At 41.4% G+C, this 18,484-nt stretch overlaps 2 protein-coding genes across 2 annotated transcripts; both read left to right on the top strand.

Annotated features, from left to right (window-relative positions):
* The first annotated feature begins 3,336 nt into the window (after positions 1–3,336).
* sh2d3cb (SH2 domain containing 3Cb) lies at positions 3,337–12,273 on the top strand. Its single transcript, XM_044026271.1, has 12 exons — positions 3,337–3,450; positions 5,097–5,826; positions 6,620–6,659; positions 7,558–7,686; positions 8,068–8,474; positions 9,102–9,208; positions 9,514–9,956; positions 10,160–10,275; positions 10,467–10,638; positions 10,712–10,823; positions 11,323–11,529; positions 11,860–12,273. The coding sequence occupies exons 1-12, from the start codon at positions 3,432–3,434 to the stop codon at positions 12,027–12,029; spliced, it is 2,652 nt and encodes an 883-aa protein (XP_043882206.1). The 5' UTR covers positions 3,337–3,431; the 3' UTR covers positions 12,030–12,273.
* Positions 12,274–13,019: 746 nt separating this feature from the next.
* Positions 13,020–16,860, top strand: tor2a (torsin family 2, member A). Its single transcript, XM_044025245.1, has 5 exons — positions 13,020–13,407; positions 14,356–14,621; positions 14,755–14,930; positions 15,230–15,357; positions 15,787–16,860. Exons 1-5 carry the CDS (start codon positions 13,287–13,289, stop codon positions 16,029–16,031), a joined length of 936 nt encoding a protein of 311 aa, XP_043881180.1. The 5' UTR covers positions 13,020–13,286; the 3' UTR covers positions 16,032–16,860.
* The last annotated feature ends 1,624 nt before the right edge of the window (positions 16,861–18,484 follow it).

The raw sequence follows: 18,484 nt of genomic DNA, 5'->3' as shown, positions 1-18,484 counted from the left end.
GAAGACATTCAGTAGCAGGGGAATCAACTCTTTTACATCACATTTCACAGTTGGTCTAACAGTGAAATAAAGAGGTGAACATACATAGATCTATAGCACTTTCTCAGCTTCTGTTCATTCAACAAACGTGGTAACGTTGTTCTCCGTGGTTCTTCCTTCTGGTGTTTGTTGGTTTTTTTATGGAATCTTCAAACAATACTAACTAGAGGAAATGATGACAAACCTCTTCTGGCAATGGAAAACGAGTCAGTCGCTCTTTTCTAGTGTTATTGTCGGTTAAGTTTATTCTGTAACCTGCTGGAAATAGAGACGAGGATCACACCTTTAAATTTGGACCAGGCAGTGTCAGAGAACATTAACACACCTGGGTTCACACCTCACACACACGCACATTGTTTTCACACATCACTTGTGAGTGAAAAGCACGAACACACACACACACACAGTATAACTGTAGTGTTAAGAAGTACACATTTATCCAAAGAACTGAAACATATTGAGTTTTAAAATAGTCACAATACAAACAAATCTTATTCTTTTTTAACACACAGTTTAATTTCTTCTTTTGTTAGTCACCTGATGGGTTTTTTTTTTCTCCTGTGGGAAATATTTGAATCAGATAATGAATGAATGCATAATATGCAGAAATGATTTGGCCCAAACTCACAAACTGAGTGAGGCAGAATGAATCATCTGGCTGAAACACTGGAGCCAAGAACAGCCGTAAAAAAAAGTAAAAATTAGACATTTTCATAAGAATCATGTGATCGTGGTGTGTGTTTTCCTGTGTGTGAACAGGTGTGTTTCCCTCAGTCTGAGGCCTCTTCATGCAGAGCCTCCACATGAACTCCTGGTTTAGATGGAGCCATAAATATTTGATGAGCTGCTGCGTTTCCTGCAGTTTCACGGGCGTCCAAGGTTATGAGACTCTGCAGTCTCTCTCTCTCTCTCTCTCACATACACACAATCACGGCAATCAACGCAGCCTATTACCAAGATAGTTGCTGGTTCAATCCCAGGGTGGGTCAAGGGCTGATGTGCCTGTGAGCAAGGCACCCACGGAGCAATAGGGAAGTGGGTGCCACCCTCTGCTCAACTGTGTGTGTGTGGATAAATTCACTGTCACTAAAATTGGTGTGTGTACAGAAATGACTCATTTTTAGGGCAGATACAATATTCACTGCATATTTTCATTTATTTATTTATATTCTGTGAGTTCTTTCATGGCTGTTTCTTGTCTGTGTGTTATTCTGCGGCTGTTTTGATTTGATTGATTTGAATGTGGTTACCTCAGGTTACCTCTGGTTACCTCTGGTTACCTTCACTGATCAGTTGACGGTGACTGACTCTCTGTTCACGCCACAGTTGTCTGATTGTTGGTCTTGTTTCATGGAAGCACAGTTATTTAACACTCCTTCACACAAATCATAAATTAGCGGCTTTGTTTACAGCAACAGATGGTGCAGTTATCTGAGGATGATTTTTCACATTCTGTTTTTGTACTGACACACATGTGTGATTGTTAATGTCTGTAAAACAACACTGAATATTCACTGTCCCTATTGCAAAATACCTGAACTGTCCCTTTAAAATGATTTTTGTTACATTTAAATTTTAATGTTTTTTTTTTGCTGTTTATAATCACACTTCATCTGTTCCTTATATGTCTATGCTGAATAAGGATCTGCTGCCATCTAGTGGTTGAACATGATATCAAACTTTAATGTCACTGTATGTGACAAAACTGTTCTTTCTTTCTTTCTTTCTTTCTTTCTGTCTTTCTTTCTGTCAGAAATGATGTTATCATAGAGATAAAGTTTAAATACAGTTTTAATTGTGTAGGAATGAGGAGCTTGTTTTTTGTAGTATTGAGTCAGCACTCATGTACATGTGCTGTGCGTGTGCCGTCTGCACCGGGAAACATTCACAACAACAGACATGAATGAACGTTTGAATTTTTTTTGTCTTGTTTTCTTTTAGTTCGGTGATGAGACGTTTTGTTGTCTCTGTTGACTCTAAGTCGTCTTTGTTCACACGATGGAAGAACACTTTGTTTGTTTGAGACGTGTCAGACAGACAGTGAGACGTGTCCAGCAGCTGTGTCACTCACAAAAGCCCTTACACCCTGGACAGTTCGCCAGTCCATCGCATCGGGACACATATAGAGACAGTCAGCCATTCACTCTCACGCTCACACCTATGGTCAATTTAGAGTTCTGATTCTTCCGCTCTGATTTATTCACACAGTGAGAATAAGTATTAGATTTTTCTATTTTAAATGTAGTTTTATTTAAAGACGTGTTCACAAACACAATCTTTCACAAGCAGATTAAAGGAATACTTTATAGGAATACAAATACCGATTTGCATTTAGCTTTGAATTGAAAATGTGTGCTTGCCAATCTCAGTTTCTGAGAGTCGAGAAATATCTTCATGAAGATAATGAAGATATTTCTCAGAGATATTTCCCAGTGACACGTGGTCCAAGGCTTGGAACTGCAACGCTAATTCCGCACTTTTTAGACTCACACGTAGGGGGGCGGGACCTCATTCCCAGAATGTAAACAGTGTCCGCCATCTTTGCTAACTGTTACGCTAACAGGACCAAGTGTCACTGGTGGTCACGTAACTAAGAAAAGAATGAAGATACTTCTCAACTCAGGGAAAGGTTGGGAAGCACAATTTTTAAAAAAATACTAGCCCTATTCTAGTATGAATGCAAATCGGGGAAGGATTCCTTTAATTATTAGGTTGTTTTTTGAAGAACTGAAACAGGAAGTTCTGTGTTTTTTGTTTGGGAAATGTTAAGTTGCTGAAATCTTTTTTTTTTTTTCTCTTTATACATGAACTTACACACACACACACTCTTTTACAATCGGAGTTCATTTATGTTCCTCACGTCTTCTTTAATCACTTGGATTTTTGAAAATGTTTGGTTAAACATAAGAAGCAGCTTTATGATCTTTTATTCATAATGTAAATTTGGGAACTCCTGTTCCCCTGTCCTCTTGTTCTCCTGTCATCCTGTTCTCCTGTCCTCTTATTCTCCTGTCCTTCTGTTCTTCTGTGGTGGCATTATGGCAATAACTGATCAGTATTGATTTTTCTATGAGACACTTAAAAGTAAATAATAATGACAATAATGTAAAAGTGTTAGTTTAGTGGACAATTAACACAAAAACACATGTGTACATGGGATTATCATTATTATTGTTGTTGTTGTCGTCATGTTGCACAGCAGTGATGGGATGATAACACACTGACTGACACATCATTTCATGAGCTCTTAACTACATATATAGGACTTCCTGTGTGTGTGTGTGTGTGTGTGGAGACAGGAAGCAGATTCACAGATTATTTGAGCATGTGGTTTATTGTCACAGTAGGGACCAGCGAAAGACAGACTTTTACATGTTAAATATCAGGAAACAATGGACAAACGAAGGCTGAGTAAGTTTCATGTTTGTTTGTTTTGTTTGTGATTTTATGAATTAATTGTGTCATTTTATATGGGTTTGTGTGTGTGTGTGTGTTGTGTTGACAGTGTGGTTGTGAGAGCCTGACACATTGTCACCACTGTGTGACCTCTGTGCTGAGGTTCACATGAAATCTATGACATTTGATGTATACGTTTGCTGCTTTATTTCACCGTTACATTGCCTTTTCTAACAGGAAAATGACGTTTGTGCGGATTTGTCACTTTCACTCTTCTGCCACAAAGTCCAAAAATGCTTAGATAGAAATATCTTAAAATCCGTTTTTAGCTGATGGGGAAATAGGAATTTCTGGCGTCATTGGGTAAGTTTAGGTCTTACAAGACAACAGTGGCAGAAAATGCCCTGAACATATTCTTAAGATATTATAGACTTTGTAAACTTGCAGAACTTCATTTAATCCTTATTATGCTGTTGTCACATCTTATCATAGTGTTGAGTGTGCATTTACAAATAAAAGCAGGAAGCAAAAGTAGTGAAAAGTATTGGAAGTTGCATTTCCTACTTGAGTGACAACAGAAATTTTAAAGAGATTTTTGTGATGAAAAGAGGCTTCTGTTTCAATAATGTCACGTTCTGACACTGTGTCACTGTGTGTGTGTTTGTGTTTGCCTTTGTGTGTTTGTCCTCTGACATGAATACACACACACACACACACAGTGTTTTTAGTGCTTTGTAAATGGAGCATAGACGAGTCTTTGTGTCGTCTCAGTGGACAGTGAGACACAGTGAGTGTCTGCTGGAGGGACAACCGCTCACTGTGCTTCTCACACTGATGATGATGCTCTGTAAGTCACTGTAATATGAATATGTTATTGTTGAATACAACATTCTCAAGAATGTTAGATACAGTAAGTCCGGGTTCTCTGGTTTCCTCCAACAGTCCAGAAACATGCAATATGGGGATCAGGTGAACTGGACTTGACCATAGGTGTGAGTGTGAGAGTGAGAGTGGACGGTTGTTTTTGTCCCTGTGATGGACTGGTGACCTGTCCGGGGTGTGACCCCGCCCCTCGCCCTATTGTCACAGCGCCCCCTGCGACCCTCATGTGGAGGATAAAGCAGTAGAAATGGATGTTAGATATGTAGTTCTTTCTTCTCGTAAATATGTGATTCATATACAATTCATTTTTTCAAATATCACTCTTAAATACCTTAAACTAAATGTTCTTATTCTCATGACGTTATTCTTAAATATGTGTAAAATAAATATTCCCATTTACAGTTTGTTATTGTACTCAGTTATATACAAATTATTCTTACATACATTATTTATTCTAAGGTTGAGACCTGAGTTGGATGAAAAATGGGTCTGAATAATGTCACATTGTCTTAATTGTCTACCTGTCCATTAGTATTCTCATGTATTCTTATGTACTATCTTATTGTATCGTATTGGCTGTTATCTTATTGTATCTTATTGTATATTATTGTATATTATTGTATCTTCTTGTATATGATCGTATGTTATCGTATCATATGTTATTGTATCGTATGGCATCTCATCTCATCAGTTTGTTCAGGGTCTCCAGATGTGAATTAGCTATTAATTACCTCCCTGTTAAATAAACAATAAACTCAACTTAAACTCCAACTCTCCAGATCTCAAGTGGTTTGGGAGCCTCACCAATCTCTCGGTCCGCCGCTCGCCATCCAAGACCAGCACCAAAACAGCCCAGGAGCATGATGGGAGCCGTGATGGGAGGAGCCAGGGTGGAGCCACATCAGCAGCAGTGGTTGACCAGTCGGTGGACGACATGGAGCCTCGCCTGCACAGACCCAGCTACGCCTGCTCCAGTGACATGTACACACATGTGGGCACTGTGCCCCGCAGTGAGAAGAAGAGCTGCAGGAGGCTGAAAGAAAAGAAGAAGAGCAGGAAGGAGGAGGGTGAGGGGGTGAAGGATGGGCAGAGCCAGTGGAAGGCGATGGAACGTGTCCAAGACTCCCCCCTGCTCAGTGCTCTGTCCAGCCTCAGTCTCACCACTGTGGACCAACATCAGTCTATGTCTGCACCAGTCACTCCAACACCCAGACGGGCTTCACCTTTGAACTCGTCTCCTGAAAGCCGCTCTGGTCATTCTTCAAGAGACCACGCTCCGTCCATCAGCAGACATGCTCTAGAGATTGGTAGATGTGTGAAAAACCCAGCAAACATGGCAGCTCATAGTCCCAACATGGTTCCACAGGACGTTTATGTGTCAATGGATCCAATCACCAATGAAACTCACAACCATCTGGACGACAAAGACGACAAAGACGAGAGACGGCGACTTCTCACAAGTAAGCAGGAAACAAAAAATCCTCCACGGGATGCAGAGGATGTTGACAGGTGAGACCATGTATTTTCTCTGTTGTTTTCTAGTCTGTTGAGTACCTCGGATACTTAACTGCTTCATTTGTTTTTATAAATCCTTTATTCATTTGATTTATTTATATATAATTATATAAATCATAATTATCAAGTATGAAATACCTTTGTTATCTTGTATATTTATAAATGAATTACTTTATACATAAATGTATGATTTTGGATGTTTTACTCAGGCCCCCAAAATCCCTGGAGCAGCCCCTGTAGAAGAGAAGTCCCTCAATGTTACTCATGGAAATGTGTAGCATGTTGAGTAAGAGCAGAGTGAGAGCAGATCAACACTCACAGTGTGTCATTTCAGTGACACAACATATCACTGTTGTCAGAAAGGAGCCAACCCGCCAAACCCCCACCACACACACACACACACACACAAACACAAACACACACCAATTCCCCTTTATCCCAAACTGAGCTCTGTGATTCCCATGTTGTTCAGACTGTGAATACAGACCAAATAGTGTGAGAACAAGACGTTTTTCTTCATTTGTCTTCTCTCTGGAGACATCACAGTTGTGTTGTAAGAAGTTGCTGGGGTGGAGTCCGATTAAGACTCTGCTGCTTGTGCAAGAAAAAGGAGATGTGATTCAGAATAAGTCATCTAACAACAGAAAGTTAAATTTGAACAATTTTAAAAACTCACTCCATGCAACAAAGTTCATATAGAAACTCCAGTTCCCCATCAGGCATGGCTGTCTAACAGAGGGACATGTTCTTAAAATGTCTTAAATTGAAGCTGTTGTGTATGTTTCAGAGCACATGATCTCACAGGCAGAGGTGGAGAGTATGTGAAGGTAAGTTTGTTCTCAACAAGGCCTCACATTTATGATTACATCACTTGTTACTGGAAACAATGACAGCTGCAATTCAGCAAAGAGAGACAGAGAACAGAGACACAGAGAGACAAATACACAGAGACTCAGAAAGACAGATACACAGAGACACAGAGACACAGAAAACAGACTTGGAGAACAGAGAGTGAGACAGTCTCCAGCTCACTGATTCATAATTGGACACTTGACAAACACACTTGAATGGGACATGATGGCTATGAATGACAATGGTAATGACACACACACACACACAAGTGTCCCTGGCCTGATGTCAACCCCTTGATTTGCAGTTGAGTGGAACAAACCACGGTTTATGAGATGAGGCGTAACAAGAGTAACAGTACATGTGTGTGTGCGTGCGTGCGTGTGTGTTCCCAGCCTGTCCCCAAAGTAAATTATTCATATAAAGCCCCCCCCCCCACACACAAACTTTGTGTTGTTTGTGTGTGTGTGTGTGTGTGTGTGTGTGTGTGTGTGTGACGCGAAGGACGCTCCTCCAGTGAGTGATGGTCCATCGTGTAACTGCGTTGCCCCAGAGACAAGGCCAAGAATCTAACATGGTTCTGGTACTTGAGGCCTCTGCTGTGGATGCCAGTGTGGGAATGCCAGAGCTGTCCACATCCCTGATTAACACACACACACACACACACACACACACACACACACACGCTGAGCTGAGCTGAGGAGGCTGGAGTTGGACTAGAATCATTCCCTCAGAGGACGAACATATTTCAGACTGGTCTGGTTTGTTGTTCCAGACGACGAGAAGCAGCAGAGAGAGAAGATGAGAATCAAAGATGGCACGATGATCTAAACACCTCTTCTTCTGTCTGTGTGTGCACCTGTGATGCCCTTTAAGTTCTCGAAAGGTAAATTGCGGTTGGAGCCACCATCAGAGGAGCAGAGGAAGCAGCTGGAGGAGGAGCTGAAGCTGAGTGGCACAAACCTGAGAAGCCATGCCTGGTACCACGGACACATTCCCTGGGAGGTTGGTGTCTTTCTCTCTCACACACACACTCACATGTTTAGACCTTATCTCTACCTCCATCAGAGAGATCAGATCACGTGACACCATGGTTAGGTTCGTCTTCAGGTGTCACTGTGTCAGTGCCTCATACAACCGAACTTGTTAAGATAAATCAGGTTTTATTTATTGTCAAGAACCAGCCTGAGACACCGACACCGAGAAAACATGACTTCAGTGGGGACACGAGGAAAAACGGCTCACACAAATCAACACTTTAATGTCACAAAGTCATTGTGGATCCATTGTTGCTGTTCATCATGCTTCATTCACCTGAGTGACACAGACATGATGTGTGAACTGTCCCTCAGGTCATACAGTAACATCAATAAACTGTGTGCCCAGGTGTCAGAGAGCCTGCTGGTGAACCAAGGCGACTTCCTCATCAGAGACTCTCAGTCCAGTCAGGGTGACTTTGTCCTCACATGTCACTGGGAACAGAGCATGCGTCACTTCCTCATCAGGACGACAGCAGTTCAGTCCAGCGAGACCTTCACCCGGATCCAGTACAGCTTAGAGGGTGAGGCCTTCGACACGTTACCGGCCCTCGTCCACTTCTACGTGGGCAGGAAGACGCCCGTGAGCCGGTGCAGTGGCGTTCATATTCAACAACCGGTGAACAGGATGCTGCCACTCAGAGATCTGGAGACAGCCTTTGGCACAGCTGCCAGTCCACAGTCCTGCCAGCGAGGGCTGAGTAATGACTGCACAGGTGGAGGAGAAAAGGTGGAGCAGAGGCTCCGCCCATGGAGGTACATGCAGTACACACCTTTACTGACTCACTTTAAATTAAACTGTTCAGAAGCAAAACAAGTAATGTTTCACTCACATCATTTCTCAGTGTCGTCCTTTACTTTCAGTCTGTTTCCATTGCACTTTTTCAAAATATACATTTTATTTGATGCACCAGCTTTTCCACTTCTCTCTGACAACAAATCTTTTATCTAATATTTAATGGGGTATTTTTCCTAGTGTTTCCAATCAGGTTTTTTACGCTCTAATTGGTAATGTACACAATGTACACACAATGTTGGATTTGCTCTTGGTCTCCATCCACAGTTGGTCAATAGTATTGTTTATTGGTAACATGGGATACAGTGTGGGGGATAGTGTCTGCAGGGCCCTCTACTGGATAATAATGTATAGCAACCACAAGTTGACAGTAACACAACAGGTCAAAGTTACATTTAAAATATATATATATATATATATATACATATACACATGTATTGTGAGGGTTAATAATGAATACAAGTAGAACAGATAAAATATGATAAAATCTCCTTCATGTGACTGTTACCAAAATATAAATGCAGTGGTGTTGTGCTTTCTGGAGGTTGACAACAATGTGTCCTCTCTGTCTGTCTCTGTCTGTACAGTCCGTCCTCTCTCCACCACAGGGAGACAGACAAAAACCAAGTGCAGGATGAGCAGACTCAGTTGGCTCCTGAAGAATCCATCCCATCATCTCTAAACAGCATCAACAGTAAGTTTGATACCAACAGAAACTCTAATGTAATCATTACTAAGGTTAAATGTTATAAAAAAAAAAGAATCAATAATGTAAAACGCGTGTGAAAAAGCTCAGAGAGGTCAAAGAGGTCAAATAAAGATATGCTGTGAGACCATTAAATGTTATTAATCGCATCTTTCCATCTTCATTGATGTTCATTGAAATTCAGATACTAATATTAGAAGAATCTTTAGAGATTTTCTGTCTAGAACTCCATCTAGTAACTAACTAACTAACTAACTAACCATATCTGTTGCCCTTTCTTCTTCCATCTTCAGCCTCACAGTCCATTAGGCTGTGCAGGAGCCAGACGGGCAGCGCGGTGGGCAGCACGGCAGGCAGCACGGCCCCATTTCCATCCCTCTCCAGGTGCCCACATATCGTCCAACCCACATGCTCTTCGAACAGCACCCTCCCCATGTTCCTTCCACACCTGAACCAGACCCCCACCTCTGATCCAGAGGGAAGCTGCTACACTGAGCTGTACCTCGGCCCACAGACTTATGTGGAGAGGCTGCGGGATGAGAAAGGCTCAGGAAACGTGCACTTCTCACCTGTGGTGGAGGCAGTTTCTTCTTTTGGTCCGAGCAGGTACAAGTCCCAGCTGATACCTAAGGAGAATAAACCACTGGAGGTGGGCATTCTGCGAAGGGTTAAGGATCTTCTAGCTGAAATTGACCCCAGGGCGGCGGCCAAACATATCACCAAGGCTGACTGCATGGTAGTATTTAAAATCCTGTTATCCATATTTTTTCATCATCACGTTATAAATCATAGTTTGCCTGACAGATGTCAACCCTATAACTACAACAATAGCTATTATTAGGACAGAGTGTTTTCACATCTCACAGTGAACATGTGTCTTTTTAAGGTGTGCAGATTTTGCCAGTTTGTTACACATCAAACGATAACGGTGTTTTAAAGGTGGCCAGAATTCTGGAGGTGACACCAGAGGTGCAAAGGATGATGGGAGTCAGCTCTGGGATGGAGCTGCTCACTTTGCCACATGGTCATCAGCTGCGACAAGACCTGCTGGAGAGGTGTGTTCTCGCGTGTTTTCATACACTGAGTACGCTGGTGTAAACACAAAGCAGATTGTAATAGGTTTAATTCTGGCTGCTGTAAGACAATAAAACACAGTGTCAACGCTAATAAGACTATATAGTTTTATGGGCTTTATAGTACATACATTGAATTTTTCTTTCTTTGCTTAATCTCTGTGTTTGATCAGGTTTCACACCATGGCGATCATGTTGGCCGTAGATGTGTTGGGCTGCACAGGGACGAACGAGGAGCGAGCTGGTCTGCTTCATAAAATCATCCAAATCGCCGCTGAACTCAAGAACACCATGGGGAACATGTTCGGCTTCGCAGCAGTCATGAGGGCCTTACAGCTGCCACAGGTGCACAGCACTTTGTATTTGAATTAATATTAATATTCACTCGTCGCCAACCTCATCTTCTCGTGTCCCTCAGGTGTCCCGTCTGGAGCAGACGTGGGTGGCACTACGGCAGAGACACACAGAGGGCGCTGTTCTCTACGAGAAGACTCTGAGGCCATTTATGAAGAGCCTGAATGACGGCAGAGGTAGAGCTGTTTCAACATACTGTTTATATTAATATTGATGTTCATTCTACTCTAACATTAGAACAGCGGACATATAATACAGCCAGGTGTAATGTTTCTTGCCAGGTTTAAAGATAGCAGGAGATCATGAATATTATTTAAATAAGCGTGTGTGATAAACCTAGGAAGGAAAGAGGAAGTCAAAAACTTTATTTGACAATTCAAACAAATATACTGACCTATTACACTGGCACTGTTAACATACAGTAGTGAAAGAGGCGGGGCAACTGAGCTCTCTGAGATCATTCTACAGACACTTCTATGGCACACACACACATACATAAACAATAACAAAAACCCTTGGTTTGATGACACTGGGAGCAGCATGGGATCATGAGCTTTGGCTCATTTGCTGATTAAGTGACTGATCCTCTCTTGTTTCAACACAACAAGCAGACAGACTCAAAGGTTTTGTCTCTCTCCTTAAATGCAGTGAAAATCTTCATCTGTCTTCTTACAGAAAGCTGCCCCTTGTCAAACGTCACCTTCCCCCATGTCCTCCCGCTCCTGTCTCTGCTGGAGAAGACAGTGGCAGTGGGTGATGGCACGGAGCATTGGGAAGTGGCAGAAGCCAGCATGGACGCGGTCATGTTCCACTTGGGAGCAGCGAGGACTATTGCACAGCTGGGTGGCATCTACCGCTCTAATGCTGAGAACAAACTTCAAGGTAATAGAGGTCAGACGTCACAGGGAGTCTAGTAGCAGACGATGACATGACACTGGAAGAAAAAGTGGAGTTGGCAGGATCCTGAGGATCCTTAGTTTTATCCACAGGTTATAAATATAGTACATATGAGACAGTACATATACATACATACATATATATATATGTATGTATATATGTGTATGTATGGAGAGAGAGAGAGAGAGAGAGAGCGAGATAGATAGATAGGTAGATATATATATTCCAGGTTAATGAACACTGTAACACAGTCCTGGTAATTGTCACTGCTCTGTTGTCGACTCAGATAAGAAACAGCTAAACTCACTGTTGCAGGTTTCCAGGAGCAGGCGGAGGTTCAGGAGATCTTCCTCACCGACTTCCAGTTGAGGTTGCTTTGGGGAAGTCGGGGAGCTACGGAGAACCAGGCTCTGCGATACGCCAAGTTTGACCAGGTGCTGACCGCCCTGTCCAACAAACTGGAGGCCCCTGTCAGACCACACTGACCCCAGAGCTGAGTAGACTGTCATATTCTCTCTGTCACTACCCTGTCCTACAAAAGGTCCTACAGTGTTCTACGGTGTCCTACAGTGTCTTGCATCCTTGACGGGAAAAGGGATTTTTTTTTTTTTAAATAAAATAATAATAAATATTTAAAGGGATAAGTAAGGTTTTGTGTGGTTGTATAAAGTAATGACTCATAATCACAGGAAAAACTGATTATTTTATTTATTTATTCTATTATTATTATTATTGTTGTTATTATGATTAATCAAATTAAATCATAATAATAATACTTTTTTAAATAAAGCTATATTTGAATAAATATACATTACAGTAATAAGGAAATCCAGTAAGAAAGTAAGAGTAAGAAAATGAAAGTTATCAAATAATCTCCAAACACAAGAAGAGGAAGACAACGACAACAGAGATGAGCGACGTTGGATTATGACCTCATACAAAAAAAGGTGACTCAGGGATCATAAAAAGTCGTATCCATGGAGATAAAATGTTGATACAATAAAAACGGTTTCACTTAGACTTGCTTTGGTGTGGACATTGACTGCATCATGTGTAGAAAACACTAAATATTATCCTCATGAAGTTTGGACCCTTGTTTATTACATTATAACTTTATTTATTTATGGCAATAGGGAATTTTGAAGATTTGTCAAATAAGAACAAATGACATACTACAGATTTGTGTACAAATTGTGATAAAGAAAATACCTTATTACTGTTTTTATCTCTATCTTTCACAATTAATCTTTCAAAATTAAATCGCATTTTTACCACCTCACATAGTGTTCTTGTCTAATATGGTCTACTATAATATAATCTGATATAATATAATATAATATAGTATAATATAATAGGGTCTAATATGATATGATATATTATAATATGGTCTAATATGATATGATATGATATATTATAATATGGTCTAATATGATGTAATATGCATCAGAATCATAAATAAACACGTTTACTCATTTCACTGGTTTCACAGTTGTCTTGTAGATGAACCTGGAATCATGATCCTCACGATTATTCGAATAATCATCCACACTGTCCGACACGTTATTGTGTAACGTGCAGTAGTTGCGGTGCTTTCTGGGAAAAGTAGTTCCCTCGTGCGCTTTGCTAACTGCTTCTCTGAGCACTTCCGGGAGGGAGAAAAACTACAAAGTCGCTTTACGTCACTGCCGGAAACCTCTGCTCCAGTTGTTTTTAGCGTGTGTTCGTTGACGGCAGCCGCAAACATGTCTGTGTTCCGCTGTGTTGTGTTTTTATCACTTTATAACCAAGTCTGCGGCGTTTTTCACAAACTTTACTGCACCGTGTCAGAAAACTGCGACTGCGACTTCAAACCCAACATCAAAGGTAACTCCGCCGTTCACTAATCACCCTCTCATTTCAGGTTTATGGTCACTGTCGTTCAGTGTTCACCGGTTAACCGGAGAGAACGGAAGAAGAGTTTCCTTCGTCACCGGGATTTCATGTTCACTTTAATGTTCACGAAGAGAGACTTCACATTTACACTCGCAGCTAACGACAAAAGAGGAACACGTCACTGTTGTGTCGTGTTTCACAAACTCACTTCACTCAGCAGTGATACACATTTACAGCTTAGAGAAGCTAATACTGACAGGACTGATAGCAGAATCAGGACTGATAACAGAATCAGGACTGACAGCAGAATCAGGACTGATAACAGAATCAGGACTGATAGAAACAGGACTGGTAAAATCAGGACTGTCAAGTCACCAAAGCAGAATCCTCTAATTTGCCTTGTATGGAGCTTCATGACACTCAGGTAAACATGTTGCCATCTTGTTGACACTTTTAACATTTTCATGAAACTGAAATCTATCTAAAATGATAAAGAATTGACATTTTTTGGCAAAACATTTTACTCAGAGTGGGAATCAGTGTCAGTCAAAATCACTGGATCGATATCAGACCGATCTAGTCTAGTCTAGTCTAGATCTGGTCTAGTCTAGTCTAGATCTAGTCCAATCTAAAGTCCTGTAATCCAACACTGCACAGACTGTTAAACATGTAAAAAGTCATGTTTGTGCTGTTTATTTCCTCTCTTTGGGAGAACAGGATTTGTGACACAGTTTTTGTGGCTGTTGAGTTCCTGCTGTGATGCAGACGTCCATCATTATGCCGTCATAGTTTTATAAAGTGTAGCCCGGTGATGGTAAGACGTTACTAACTCGCTGATGATTCATCACAAATCTTAATTTAATCTAAGAAACAATTGAACCATGTTAAAGAGTCAATGGTCACGTTAACATCACTGGTGTGTTTTGTCTCCATGATCAGACTTGGAATGGGACCTGTACAAGAATATTTATGGACAACACCTGGCCCAGGACATTGTGTCAGAGGAGGTCGCCACGTTCCTTCAGAATAAAAGCCCCGATCGGCCCCTGGTGCTGTCCTTCCACGGCTCCTCTGGGACAGGAAAGACGCTGGTTAGCACAATGCTGGGAAATCATCTGTACGGCTCAGCCATGAGCAGCCCATATGTCCACCAGTTTGTCCCCACGCTGCACTTCCCCTTACCTCACTTTGTCAAAAAGTACAGGGTAAGTCAGAGTTCAGGTTTGTCTCTTTTCTTAAATAGGAAGATACAAATGCTGAATACGTACAGTAGATTGGACAGGACAATGATATGCTGCCTCCATTGCCTGGACTACATTTCCCTCCGTTGACCTCCAGGTGGAGCTAAAGAGCTGGGTGGAGGGGAACCTGACAGACTGTGGTCGCTCCGTCTTTATTTTTGACGAGATGGAGAAGATGCCTCCCGGCCTCATCGACGTCCTGGAGCCTTTCCTCGGTCCTAATCACGTTGTGTTCCGTACCAATTACCGCAAAGCCATCTACGTCTTCATCAGGTGCGTCACAAGCATGGACGGACACAAGGACTTAAAGGCACTTTTAAAGATGCCTTTAAGTCCTTTTTTCATCATGGTAAACCCTGCTGAGGTTGCTGCCTCTGACACAATCATACTATTTCTTAGTATTTTGCAGTTACCTGTAAATATGTTGAACTCCACCTGGTGACTCTGTGCTACTTCAGGCTGCTGTGGTTACATTTGCTGCTCATAAATGTGTGAATTAGATAACGTGTCACTATCATGGTATGTCCTTCCTTTATTTATTTATTTATTTATTTATTTATTTGTCCCGTTAGCACCACAGGAGAGAAGGTGATTAACAAAGTGACCGAGGAGAACCGGCAGGCTGGGCGGGAGCGAGAGGAGATCAGGCTGACTGACCTGCAGGATGACATCGCACAGACGCTTTACAACCACAACACAAGTGAGTCGCCCACAAATCATTTCAAATCAACTTTTAATATAGCTTCTGTTAAATCTGTCAATATCAGAGCTTTATCAAAGACATCTCATCTAGAGAAGTCATTGAAACATCTGCTTCCTGTTGAAAGAAGATGTAATGGCAGCCATGTTTTCACTGGGACTGAGACTGAGATGTGTCAAACTGGGTCTCGGAGCAGGGGTCTCGGAGCTGGGGTCTTAGATCTGGGTCTCAGTGCTGTCTTTGTGTCAGTACCTCATACAAACGTGAAGTGTTTCTTTCAGAAAGTCAGATTTTGTTGATTGAAGCCTCTTTGTCATAAATCTGACTGCAGAGACATCGTTGGACAGTTTTTGTCCTCATGTTCAAACCAGGTCTGTGCCAACACCTGTTTTAAGAATGAAGAAAACTGACGTGAGTTTCTTTCTTCAGGCGGCTTCTTTCACTCCAGCATCATCAAGAAGAAACTCATCACCGGCTTCGTTCCCTTCCTGCCGCTGAGCCGGCGCCACGTCGAGCGCTGCGTCCGGTCCCAGCTCTGCCAGAGGGACAGTTGTAACCGCAGTGACGTGGTGGAGGCAGTGGGGGGCGACATGATCTACACTCCCGTCGCCGGACAGTATTTCTCCACCACTGGCTGCAAGGCAGTCTCTGCCAAAATCAACTTTTTCCTTTGAACTGAAACTGCGAGGGAAAATCTACGCGAGTCCGTGCCACTGAGACGTCCACTGAGACGTCCACTGAGAACGTCCAGAGACGTCTGGTTCAGAGTCATGGAAGCACCTCAGTTTCTTCTCTAAAGACTACATCTGAGGACAGTTTGTTGACACTGATGGTGAGACATGTCTCACTCTACCTCAAACCCAACTCCAGCTTACGTTTATGAAGTTGGTTCCATGTGGGGTGAGATTTCTCAGGCGACGTGACTCTTTTTATTTGTCTTAAATTCTGCTGGAAACATGAAAGTTTGTTTTTCTGTTTCCGAGGTTTGAAAAGTGTCCATGGAGAGTTTTTAAAAAAATATATTATATTTATTTTAAAGAACGCTGAATGTTTTACATTGATGAGAAAAAAAAGTGTTAAAAGGTTAAAAAGTGAATTCAGAGAGAAATTCAGTGACAAACGTGCAGAATCACCGTCTTTGTCTCTACGACGACGGTTCATGCCAATGTGATCAAGTTAACTGTAAGAAGATGGAATAATGTGGTTGAGGATTAGGATTAGGATTAACCCTGTTAAAACGACTGAAAACACACATGTCCAGGAAAGTATGCATGAATGATGACTCGTTGACTTGAACTTGGGGAATTTATTGCATATAAAAAAGTGAGTGGTTTAGAATTTACTTTAAATAACTTTAAATGATTGTAAAGTGTATATTTTATATATATATATATCTGCCAATCTTTACCCAGAGATTCCACTGAATGCCTGTGTTCTATGTTTGCTGATGAGGAGGGGAACCGGAAGCATTATTTTCAGAATAAAAGTCCACATTTTGTAATATTTCGTTTTGTTCCGATTCTTTTGTTTTTGGAATGGTTTGCGGATCAGACCTCAAACCTGGGCCGGATTACTGTGTTTGAGGATCAGACCTCAAACCTGGACCGGATTACTGTGTTTGAGGATCAGATTTTTCTGCTTCTTAAAAGTGAATATTTTGGACATTTGAGAACATCATCATTTCTGGCTTCATGAAACACAGCTTTTCAACATTTGTCAAACGGATTCATCAGTTGTGAAAATAATCTTGAGTTCCAGCTGTAGAGTAAAAACAGAGAAATTGGATTAGAGGTAATCTGAGTGGATTTAGGGATCATTGATTGGATCAAATCTTGAAAATGTGTTGTAATTTAATTTTCTGATTAACTGGTTTATTGTTATTATTATTATTAATATTATTATTATTATCTGTTTCGATGACATTTGCTCAGTCAAAAATATTTTCAAACATTTGTATTTAGCCCTTTACTAATCTTAATCTTAAAGTTCTTTGTTTTCATCGCTCTAACGCTGACTCTGACTTTCCACTGGCACTTTACTGCCAGCAGGTGGCAGCAAAGCTTTTAAAGTGTGGTGGAGGTGAACCTGAGTTCAGTGATGACACACACACTGTCATATCTGTGTTTTATTTGTGTTTAACTGTAAAAGGTGTTGTCAAGGTAACGACACACACAATGCACTTTACTTTTATGAAGATGATAAATATTCAACTCTCATTATTAAGATTCATTTAATTTTGTTGTTTGAATGATGAAGTCAGACAAAACACAAAGTGTCTTGTTTTAACATCTCTGACATTTACAGAGCTGTCAAAATAAAGTTCTGCTTCCACATCTCCTGAAATGCTTTTATTTTGAAACCTTTAAACGTTAACTCTAGTAAACAGATTTTTAACTTTGTTATTAATCCCAGGAAGAGTAAAACCCGGACCAGGATCTAGGATTTCTGGATTGAATCAGTGATAAATTTATATTTTCTCTCCATGTCAACTTTCAGATCATTACCAAATTTCACCAGATTATGTTTGTGACCTTTGACATCATCGCTCCATGACACTTTCCACGCTAATACCATTTTAGACACGTATATGCATATATATATATATATATGCATATACGTGTATATATACGCCACATCTTGCCACACTCCTGCTGTGATGACTTCATTACTTCCACCCTCTCCAGCATCACACCAGTGGTGTGCGAGAGGGAAAGGAGGGCTTTGAAGGTCGTAGCTTAAGCAAAAGGTCATAGCATCGAAGCACAGAGGTCATCATGAGGTCATCTCATTTGTCTCAGATCCTCTTTTTTTCCTGGACAATGAAACACACACAGACCTCTGATGACCTTCCAGGCTATTTTCACACGCTCCCTGGCCCGCAGAAGACACCAGTCCAGCTGCCTCCTGGTGGTGGACACTGTATTTTGCTTCTATAAATGTACTCCTCCTCTTGTCTCTCTCTTGCCTCCCCTCCTTCATCCCTCTTTTCCACTCCCTCTTTCCTAAAGCCCATGAAAAACGAGTGCGAAAAGTCACTTTCACCTCCTACTTTAGCTCTTCTCTCCATCCCAGCCCTCCCTTCTTCCTGCCCTACACTGGAGGCAGGGAGGGGGCAACAATGGGACGC

This window comes from Solea senegalensis, linkage group LG5 (genome assembly GCF_019176455.1).
Source record: "Solea senegalensis isolate Sse05_10M linkage group LG5, IFAPA_SoseM_1, whole genome shotgun sequence".
In the NCBI taxonomy this organism is placed as follows: Eukaryota; Metazoa; Chordata; class Actinopteri; order Pleuronectiformes; family Soleidae; genus Solea; species Solea senegalensis.
Note: the sequence above shows the minus strand (reverse complement) of the source record. Positions and strands in the feature narration are given on the sequence as shown.